The sequence below is a fragment of the Chenopodium quinoa genome, unplaced genomic scaffold, assembly GCF_001683475.1.
Source record: "Chenopodium quinoa cultivar QQ74 unplaced genomic scaffold, ASM168347v1, whole genome shotgun sequence".
Classification (NCBI taxonomy): Eukaryota; Viridiplantae; Streptophyta; class Magnoliopsida; order Caryophyllales; family Amaranthaceae; genus Chenopodium; species Chenopodium quinoa.
In genome coordinates, this window is record NW_018742418.1 from 4138599 (window position 1) to 4150169 (window position 11571).

General features: G+C 36.1%; 2 protein-coding genes across 2 annotated transcripts; both read right to left on the reverse strand.

Annotated features, from left to right (window-relative positions):
* Nucleotides 1–700: 700 nt before the first annotated feature.
* LOC110710020 lies at nucleotides 701–4712 on the reverse strand. The gene is made up of 2 exons (XM_021888285.1): nucleotides 4289–4712; nucleotides 701–4066 (listed from the first exon to the last, which is right to left on the reverse strand). The coding sequence occupies exon 2, from the start codon at nucleotides 1449–1451 to the stop codon at nucleotides 723–725; it is 729 nt and encodes a 242-aa protein (XP_021743977.1). The 5' UTR covers nucleotides 1452–4066; nucleotides 4289–4712; the 3' UTR covers nucleotides 701–722.
* Nucleotides 4713–5941: 1229 nt separating this feature from the next.
* Nucleotides 5942–11221, reverse strand: LOC110710026 (probable E3 ubiquitin-protein ligase HERC4). Its single transcript, XM_021888291.1, has 7 exons — nucleotides 10897–11221; nucleotides 9879–9918; nucleotides 9469–9760; nucleotides 9001–9365; nucleotides 8515–8916; nucleotides 7895–8279; nucleotides 5942–6439 (listed from the first exon to the last, which is right to left on the reverse strand). The coding sequence occupies exons 3-7, from the start codon at nucleotides 9694–9696 to the stop codon at nucleotides 6194–6196; spliced, it is 1626 nt and encodes a 541-aa protein (XP_021743983.1). The 5' UTR covers nucleotides 9697–9760; nucleotides 9879–9918; nucleotides 10897–11221; the 3' UTR covers nucleotides 5942–6193.
* Nucleotides 11222–11571: the final 350 nt, after the last annotated feature.

Genomic DNA, 11571 nt, shown 5'->3' on the forward strand with positions numbered 1-11571 from the left:
ATATTTTAAATGAGAAGGGAGGGGTTTTAAGCTCAGGTTTCTTAACCTCTGCAGGTTTCGATTCTTGAACTAATTTTACTACCTTCTTGCTCTCCTTAGGGTCAAGTTGTTCAATTGCGAGAGGTTTCTCGATAGCATCCACCTCACTGCTCCAAATACCAGCATCACCTACAACGGCGCCAAATTTTGACAGGATAAAGTCGTATCTCCTTAGGGTCAAGCTGTTCAAGTGCGAGAGCTTTCTCGATTGCATCCACCTCACTGTTCCAAATACCAACATCACCTACAGTAAAATAACCACGAAGCACTTCCTCCAAGGGATCTCTTGCAAGGACCTGTGATAAGCTATCTTCACAAATAACATCAATCACATCAATGTTACAACAATTTTCCTCTAACATAGGACCTTTCAAAACTCTCCCTAAATTAAAAGTGATATTATCATCTCCAACAGAAAGAGTCAGTTTTCAATTTTTAACATCAATAATGGCCCCATGCAGTGTGGAGGAAAGGTCTACCTAAAATTATAGGAATTTGTGTATCCTCAACCATGTTTAAAACAACAAAATCAACAGGGATAAAAAATTTACCAACTCTAACAGGTACATCCTCTAAAATACCTAAGGAGTATTTAACAGAACGGTCTGCCATTTGCAAAGTAATGTTAGTAACTTTTAAATCACCCATATTAAGCCTTGAACACACAGACGATGGCATTACACTTACACTAGCGCCCAAATTACATAATGCTTTATCAATGAAAACATTTCCAACATGACAAGGTATGAAAAACTACCAAGATCCTTTAATTTTGGTGGAGATTTATTTTGCAATAAAGTACTACATTCCTCTGTAAAAGCTACAGTCTCTACCTCATTAAAGGCTCTCTTCCTAGTCAATGTATCCTTCATAAATTTAGCATATGCAAGAACTTGTGTAATTAATTCTGTAAAAGGAATTGTTACATACAAATTTTTCACAACCTCCAAAAACTTACCAAACTGCTTATCCAACTTACTCTTCAAATGTCTATTAGGGAATGGTATTTTGATAACTGGTTTATGTACATCTCCGATCTTATCTTGAGTTGTAACCTTCTCTGGAGTTGTACCCTGCAATGTATCATCAGAAATATTAGTGTTACCCTGGGGCCCTGAAGGGGTAGTAACAACATCATTTGGTATAAGAGAATCAGGATTAACAATTTTTGTTATAACAGGTTCATCATCTTTGGGCATAAAGGGCCCATAATAATGTGAACCACTTCTCAAAGTAATTGCATTAGCATGATCTGTAGGTTGTACTGGCTGCGATGGTAGGGCTCCCTGCTGGCGAGTTTGCAGAGTAGAGGAAAGTTGCGCAATTTGATTATTTATGATTTTATTATGTGTTAGGATTGAATCAATTTGGGCATCTCTACTCTGCATCTGTTTCTGCATATTGGCTAACATCGTTTTAATTTCTGACAGGGCAGGATTAGTAAATGGAGGTGGTGTTTGTGGTTGGGGTCTCTGGTTAGGAGGTTGGTAATATTTTTGTTGTGGTTGCTGTGGGGTTGTTGTTGTGGTTGTTGTGGAGGTGAAGGGTTTAGCACATTAGTATTCTGGTAGGAAAGATTTGATGGTTTCGGAGACCAGGATTATAAGTGTTGGAGTATAGGTTATTTTGCCTATAGGCTTGGAAGGAATTAACTTGCTCCATGGAACTCCTCCTTTTATCGTTCCCCTTAACTTCATTGTTTTTGGGTTGGAGATACCCACCACCGAGCATAGGGAGATGTCCACCGGTACCGCAGTTTCATCCTCCTCATATCCTCCTTCTCCACCAACAAACTCGTCATCCATCACATCACCTTCATGACCGACAATGAGTACGCTTAACTCTTTACGTTTACATCGATGTCCTACTCCCCACCGTTCATCACAGCGAAAACAAAGTCCCATCAACCGCTTTTCTTACAGCTCCGCCTCAGTGAGTCTTCGAGTTGGCGGTCCACTTATACAGCCAATCAAATTGCTGCTAGAGCTACCAACCATGTTCACTGATGGTTGGGAGTCCGTCACTCTTGGCCAAGCGCTAGATGGGCTAGGCGGTTTAGGCAGACCATACGTCTGGACCAGACCCAATCCCTTCCCCTTGTTGTTACTGTAGCTGGGAGTTTGAGTGAATGGTTGGGTCGTCCCAATCCTAACACCCCCTAGGTCTCCTCTCCTTCCACCGTAAGCCTTGTTTTTCTCTTTTATCAAACCTACTAACTCCATAGCCCGTTCCAACATATTCGGGTACAAAGTCCTCAGCTCCATTTTCACTCCTCCCTTTAAACCATTCACGAACTGAGCAAACAGCAGATCTTCCAAAATTCCTTCTAAAGGGGCCGCAAATTCGATGAATCTCTGGCGATACTCCTCCACCGAACTCTCCTGCACCACCGACAACAACCACTGTGCGTACAGTGTTCCCGTGCGAAGGCTTGAACTCGTGGAGAATCCAGCTTTTAAGATCTGGCCATTGAGTAATCGGTCGCCGACGTTGCTCCCACTAGTACCACTTTAGAGCTGGATCGTCCATAGCCACCACTGCGACCTCTTTCTTCTCTCTCTCCGATGACTGGTAAAAGTCGAAGAACATTTTGGCCCTACGAATCCAGTTATCGGGATCCTTCCCTTCAAAAACAGGCATATCAAGCTTACGGTGCTTCCAGTGATTTCCTCCACCACCCTCACCGTCACGTCAATCTCCGCGACGCCATCCTCCGTTTCCCCCATCTCCACCGTCGCGCCAGCCACCAGGGTCTGGTGATCTCTTCCCCGGCATGCCGAAATTTCGCTTCCCCACTGGAGTCTGCTCTTTATTCCCTCCTTGCACCTGACTATTCCCCTCCTCTAGGTGGACTACCGGCGGTGGAAGGTGCGGTCGATCTGGAGGCTGGTTGCCCTTCATGGCCTTAAGCTGGTTGTTTAACTTCTCTAGCTTCTCTCTATCGATGGCGGCTTGGGTATCCATATCCACCCGGAAGCGACCAAGGTGATCCTCCAATTTGTTGGAGGTGGCTGCTAATGCTTCGTCAATTTTCTTCCGCTCCTCCTCCATGGCGGCCCCCACAGCGGCTGCCACCACTCGAGTGAGCGAGTCTTCTTGACTACTCAGCTTACTCTTAGCTGAGTTTCAAACCTGCTCATTCTTTCCTCTGCTTCATCAACTCTTTGGGTTAACATCATTTTTTTTTTAATGATGTACGGACGGTTGTTTCCGGCGTTGGCAGCCCGCAGGACCATTGCTCTGGTACCAAGTTTGTAATAGACTAAGCTGATTTACTCAATAATAATAAGAGAAGGACTGATTTTTGATTAATTCAATGGAAGGGGTACAAGAGCAGCTTGAGGCTACCAATCTCCTTAGCAACTTGAGGTTGCAACTGTCCAAGTTTTCCTAACCTTGTTAAATGAACAAACAAATATTAGGCAGAGAACAAACAAAAGAGCTAAAAAGCAGTAAAGTAAGAATTATAGAGAAGAAATTAACGCTAACCTTGTTAAATGAAGAGAGAGATTCGAGATTGCATCAAACCTCATTATTTATTTGATCAAAAACTATAGAAATTGCATCAAAATCCAATTAACTCTTCTCTTGGATTGAAGAGTTAAGTTTGAGAAAATGAAAACGACCCATGAATGACTAAATTAATCTTTTTTTTTTAAAGCCCAGAAGTCCAACCAACTAAATACCCAAAATAATCAAAAATTCAGCTTTCATCAACCCAAATAAACCTAGTAAAACTGAATTAGAACCAGAAGGAATAATTTGGAAATAATAAAAACCCAAGGAAATCCAAATAAACCAGACACAATATTGTTCCAGTCATCAAATAACACAGGTTTTAATTTTTGGGAGAATCTCAAACGCTTGGAAAACCCGAAATTTAGAAAATAGAAAATAAAGAAGTTACCTAAGTGTTGTGATCAGGGCGATTGGAGATGGAGAAAGAAGGGGAATCGCTAGAAAGCATAGTAAAATTGAAAATCTCCATTGACGGACTTCCTCCGAAACCCAATAAAAGTTTAGTAGCCTGTAATTGTATGTTAATAGAAGCAAATTAGTACAACAATTTACAAAGCTGATTGAATTTAACATAATGTAAAATCAAATTACTCTATTTTACAAAAAATTTGATTGGGTAAAAAAAAAAAACAAAAATGAAACCAGTGAAGTGAACAATTCGAAAATTATTGAAAAATAAATTGAAGAGTAAAAGTTGGCAAGATTAATGCTTATTTGAGGGAGAAATTACCTCTTGAGATGCATTGAGTCTCTCCATTTTTTACTGCAATCACCCTCATCGTATTAAAGGTTTTGCAAATGTCCTGAATAATTAAAAATCATCACAAAATGAAAAGGAAAAATACAGGATAGAGGATGAAGTAATTGATGAAAAATTAAAGAAATCGAAAATTTTTTTTAAAAAAAAGAAAACTATAGGAATTACAACAGTACTATTCTTATTGATTCACACAGTACTTTGGGGTGGGGGGTAGTGATCTACAGAATTTGCTCTAAGTGGCAACACTTGTAGTCAAACATTGTTTCAAGACTTTCAACCAAAGTTCTATATATACCATTTTTTTGGCTAATATTTGAAAGATATAAATTTAATTTAAATTTTTTTATTTTTGTAGAAAAGCTCTCATTTCCATGTCCATTTCAATTCATTTTTAATCACCAATATCCCAATACTTTTCAATTCATATTTAATCACCAATATTGCTTAAACCTCTCATAGAATCATGTGCTCATGATGAGTAGAACTTTATTTAGGAAACAAGTGACAATTATAAATACTCAATAATTTTATATATGTTGAAATTTTCTTGATTACTTAAGAAAATTTTTTAAATGTGAAAAAGCGAATGACCATAATTTTTTGGTCATTCAAGAGTTGTATTCAAATATTAATAAAGTCTTTTTAAAATTAAATGGCAAAAACAAATCTAAAATAGATAAAAACGAAAAGCGTAAAAACTCAGTTAAAATATAATTTAAAACTACGTCTGTAAAAAGCTCTCGAGTCTGGACATTAGAACCCTTTCAATGGTATACGACAAATAATCTAATCCAAGAATACCTAAAAAAGTATCTGGATTAGATACAAAGAAAGGGAGGGAAAAGAAGAAAAGGGTAACGATTTCCTAAAAAAATTGCTTAATTGTAAATTAATTTTCTATTTGTGACGATTTAAAAACTTATTCCCACAATATTGTCCCAAAAGATGCGATTTCAAGGCATCAATTCAAAAGTTACGAGTGATTAATCGAAATAGAATTGGAGTAGAATCATTAGATTGATAAAATATTATTTTCTAATATTATTAGAAGATATATTTAGGATAAGTTATTTAGTATTTATATATTATATATTTATTATTTTATCTTTTAGTTATTATCCTAAGGCATGGGGATAATTGAATTTTGAGTTATAATTTTATCAATTCTTATGAATTTTTTCTGCAAAAAAATTGCATATCTTATTTTGCCGAGAAGGCTACCAAATTTAGTTGTTATTAATAATAACTCCATGTCCTAGTTACAATTTGATCTTTCTGAAATTTAATTGTTCCATATCCTTTTGATTTAGTTCCTCTATTCCAAAATAGTGCAAAGTCTAAACTACAACAATCTAATCAGTGTAATCCATTTGAAATTCGCATCAAATTGGTGCATTGTATTGATATAAATATCAAATGAGCAAAAAACAAACCACCCTTAATACACCTACTTCAAGTATTGTATTGATGATTTTCCCTTCTCCTTAAGTGATTTTCTTACCCCTTATTTATTATGAACTAATTATAGATAATACAAACCTTCAACAATTAAACTATAAAAATTAGTTCAAGTTTGGCTAAATCTATACTGAATTATCTAAATGTTTACTTCATGAAAAGATATTAAAAATAATAAGTTACTAGAAACTATTCAAATAAATAAACTTGGACACCATAAGCGTCAACTGAGTTTCAGTATTTTAGGAGTCTATAATGCAAATCATTTTGCTTGATAGCGCCTTCTAACCCTACCTTCAACTTTAAATTAAACCATCTTACTTTTTTCTATGTACAGGATTCTACACATTAAGACCCATATGCAGTTTAAATTTAAACTTTGCAAATGAGAGGTGAAATGCACTGATTAGTGTGTGGCTAACTACTAAGGTCAATTTCAACTAGCTCTGGACTCCCCCTTTCGATTTGATTCTCTCCGAGCTTTGCACCCAATTGTCCTTTATCACCAGCACCAAATGAATAGAGTTTTCCAGATTCAGTGAGCGCAAATGTGTGGGCATTCCAAAAAATAGAATTGGTCAAACTCATTTGCACTATTCGTTCTTTAACTTGCTTCAAAGATGTCACTAGCTCTGGCTTAAGTACATTAGCATGTCGATTCCCCTGTATGGAATAAAATGTATCAAACAAGATAAATGCATAAACATTGAAATGAGAGGGAAAAAACAGTGATAACATTGGCAAACAATTTTCCAACCATATTCGATCTCATAGGCTCACAAGGGAAAGAAAAAAAAAAACACTTAAATGAAATGTAAAGACAATAGCAAGATTGACTAACAATTTTCCAAGTTTCCAGCAATATTAAAGTTCATGGGCTCACAATGATAAAATATATTGTGAGCTCAAGGCTAATAAAAATATGTGCACAATTGGTGAATTCTATATGTACAAATTTACGAAGTACTTCCTCCGTTCTGGCAATATTGCAACAACTGGACTTTTGCACATGCTTGTTTGACCACAAATTATGATTTATACGTAAAGTAAAATATAGCCACGTGGGGTCTTGTTAGATTCGTCTCATAAAATACTTTCACAATATCAACTTTTTATAATTTTTACTCTTATATAATTATAGATATTTAACATATAAAATGTGCTTTGGAATGCTTAATTTCATCCTTGTTGCAATATTTGTGAAACAGAGGAAGTAAAATGTAGTACTCCCTTTTAAAATATTGAAATAATTAACACAAGTTTTGTTTAACTTTTAAACTTGATGGGAATCTACCAAATCTTGAACCATCCTAACAAAGGTCAAGTAAATCCATCCACTAAAGTTTATGTACATAGAAATTTTAAATTAGAAGCAAATGAACACCTTATTCAGAAGGTTTGATATAGTTTGGTTCTAACTTCTACGCACATATAGAATAAATGATTTTTTGTGAAAAACTAACTAATAAAGCCCAAATTTTGTGAGAAACTACCTAATAAAATAAAATTTTGTAAGAAACTACCTAATAAAAGGTAAAATGTTGTAAGAAATTACCTAATAAAAGGCAAAATGTTGTAAAATACTACCTCTGTCACAAATTCACCATTGACCCACCTCAAAACACACCCAAAACCACCGCTTTCACCCCAAAAGCAACACAACCTACTTGAAATTGCCTCTACCATGCCAAAACCACCCTCCAACTAACCCCAAAACCACCACCTCTAACCCCAAAAACCAACAACCCAAATCACAAAACTACCCTCACCAACTTGGAATATCCTCTACCCACCCCGAAAATAACCTTACCACCTTAAAAACCAATCCCCGTGGTGGTTTCGTGGGTGTTTTGAGGTGGGTCAACACCATAAAATTAGGTTAACGGTAGAAATTCTGCCAAAGGTAGTGTCTTACAACATTTTATCATTTATTAGGTAGTTTGTTACAACATTTTTTTTATTGGGTAGTTTCTCACAAAATTTAGGTTTTATTAGGTAGTTTCTAACAAAAAAAACCTACAATAAAACATGATATTGTAAAGTTAACACTTAACAGATACAATTTACCAAACACTACCAAAAAGTAACAAAAAAAAATGAAGTTTAAGGAATTCAAACCTCTCCATCTGTCCCATTATAATGTCCAAGGCTTGAAGATTCTCCACAACCGAATGAATATACATCGCCACTATCGGATACTACAAAAGTGGTGTAATCGCCTGTGGCAACATGAATTGCCTTGACATCAGTCAAGCCTTCCACCACTTTAGGGGCAGATTCACAATCTTCATTTCCATGACCTAGACATCCATAACGTCCCCAACCCCATGTGCAAACCCTTCCATCCTTACCGACAACAGCTGCATGCCAAGCACCGGCAGCCACAACCATGGGTTGAATATTCAATGTCTGGAATTGCTCAATCAATCGAGGATATTTTTCATCTGTTCTTGAACCATGGCCGAGCTTTCCTCCCAAACCACACCCCACAGAATACACAGACCTGACAAATAAAAACGCCAGATAACAATTCATGTCGTTATTTGAATATCAACACAACTACCCCATAGCTGATTAGCATTCTCTTAGTTCTACTAGGATTTTAACGGTTCAAAACCGCATATTCCAAGTACACTTATTGCGATCAAGATTACGTAAGAAAGGTAACTAATGAGCCAAGGTTAACGAACACCAATTAATATAAAACATCAGCTAAAAGAGGTGAAGAAAGTGCTTACATGCCACCAGGCAGACAAGCAAGAGCAAGAAGATAGCAATATCCAGCTGCAATCTGCACAACCGGTATATTCTCAAGTGCACCTAATAAAGGGCGCGGTTGCACATCATTAGGATCTGTTTGGTGACCGAGCTTCCCATCACTGCCCCATGAAAAAGTATAAACCCTTCCTTCTCTTGACAATACAGCAGTGAAGAAATTTCCAATAGCAGCTTGAACTACAAAGATGTCCTTCAAGGACTCAACAAGTTGTGGGGTATTTACTATTCTAGAACCTTGAGCACCATATTCAGCTTCCCCAAACGAGTCTTTTCCAAATGCATAAACTTTTCCAGTATCACTGATCAACATTGTCCTCCCAGCCCCAGCAGTAGCTTGGATAATCCGGATGCCCTGCAGGGACCTGCACAACCACGAATTCTGTTAATTTTCCTTCCGCACAGAATTTCCCATTCAACCATAATCATGTATATTAGAAATTTTCAACCTTATCAAGCGAGGCCGATACTCATCAGCAGAGTTCCCTTCAGGTGTAAGTCCGTGACCAAGCTGTCCTGAACTATTAGAGCCAAAGGAGTAAACAGTTCCAGTTGAAGTCACAGCAATGCTGTGTCCCGGCCCAGCTATTGCTTGCGACTTCTCTCTCCTACAGCAAGCTTCACCAGCTAACAAATACCTAAGTACTAGTTTCCATGATCCCCCACATCTTTGCTTCAAATCTTCCTTTTGTTCAGGGGTCATTGGTCTAAATATGGCTCTCTTTTGGCACATATCATGAGCAGCAAGCTCAGCAATTGATAAATCATAGTCAGGGGCAAAGTTTGCCGGGTGCCTAAAGAATGAACAAGTTACCTGATAAACAAAAAAAAACCCCAATTCAAATCAGCAGCATCATCAATTCACATTTCACTAGTAGGATACATATTGGAAGAGTAAGGGCAATAGGAAGACTTGCCTCTAATTTCGCGAGGTCTTGGGGGTCTAAATTACACGCTGTAAGGACATGAAGAACGATGGAAGGGTTAGCTGCCAAGGGAAATTCCCCAGGGACCAAGTCCCCAAAGCAATGTCTTACTTGACGAAGAAATGCCGGTCTAGGCGAGGTAACAAGCGATCCGACAATGGGTTGTTCAGGGATATTACAGTATTGAATTGTTTCAGTCCCACTTGTCGTGGCATCCATGTTGGGCACTGCTGAATTCTTTGCAGTGCCCAAGCTTATCAATTAACAGCAACCAAACAAGTTTCTGGGAATTTAACCAATCAATAGCAACATTATCACAAAATGCAATACTTCATAATTTACAATAAAATTCAAGAATGCAATTTCTTTAACATTGATCAAATGATGGCGAAAATAACTACCTCGAGTTTTATACTATTCGATAGTCAGCAGCACCTGAACCTACACGCGATAAAAGTCATAATCAAACTTTCCACTCACATGAAAAACAATATTCATAATGGCCATAGAATGACGACATGCACAAAAATTAATCAAAACACCATATACAACAAGTAACAATCTAATGACTATACTATCTTCCAAACTCGGATTTAGTTGTCACATTACTAGTTCTAGTTTAATACTGGCTATCTATGTGACAATTAATTTGGGACAAAAGGAGTACATATAATCACGCAATCACAAAGCTGTAGGGTACAATTATCCAAGTATATGAATTACAATAATCAAAGAACAAATTCTCTTTGATGATAACAAAAAAGACAACCAAATATTCCAAAAAACAATTGAAATTTCAGGACATGTCATGGATTCCCATCATCTCACCAAAAACTTCCAATTGCATGGAAATTAAACAATACCCAATTGAGCAAATTGGTATCCAAATTTAGAATTTTAGTTAATTGACCAAATTACATCCAAAACAATCAACAACAAAAATAAAAAAGCAAACTTTTACAAGATGAACATAATACTTGTAATTATAATTTGTAGAACAAAAATCAATCTATGATCAATCAAATTAAAAATAAAAATTGAAACTTTGATCATCAACAAAAAATTAAAGGCATACAGAGTGATTTAAAAGTTACCAAAAAAACAGGGGAACATAGTGGGGCTCTTACTTATACAAATAGTGAAATAGTAATCAAAGCTTTAATTTTGATCATGTAGTTAGATTAGTAAATAAACTGTCATCAACCCAAAATAAACGACATAAAAATTACCAAAATTAACAACAACTAATTTAAATTCAATTTAATTATGTATGTACAACTTGATCATAACAGATCAAGCAAAAACAATTTATGGGAAATGAAGATTACATATGATAAAAAAAAACCCAGAAAAAATCAGACTCATATACATCCTTCAACTAATTGACTGAATTTACACGAAATTTAATGAAAATTGGACCTTATTATTAGGATGGAATCCAGAAAAATAAAATCTTCAAATCGTCAACTTTTTTATCTTGTAATTGGATGATGATAATGATCCATGGGAAAATATATCATATAAAATTTAAGGGATTTTGATTTTTTGGGAGAAGAAATAGGAAATTTGTTGGGGTTTGTTTAAAATGAAAAATAAATAAAAAGATAGAAATTTGGGAATAGTTTTAAGTGAGAGAGGAATTCTCTCTCTTTCCTCAATTCTCTCTTGTTTTGGGCTTTGGTGTACGTTTCTTAAAGAAAGGGGAGCAAGCAATAGCAATAAGCTTTGATGATGAGGTGTCTATTTGGTGGTGAACCAAAGGTAATTGCCACAATCTATAGCATACACACATTATGTATATTGGGATACTATATTTTTACACGTAAACTATTTTGGGTGAAATATGGTTTAATTGTTTTTACCTTTACTTGGTTAAACAATAATCTAGTGGAGTACAAATAGTAGTATGGCTAGGTGTAACGGTTTGTTGTGGCTCTGATACCAATTGTCATGATTTAATTGTCAAAATACTACGGTTGGTTAAAGATATGTTTGATAATAACTTTTCGTTCCTAAAAGATATTAAAGTAGAATTGAAGGTTGATAATTTAAAAAATATCAGCTTGTTTAAGGCTTAGGTATTAGTAACAATAA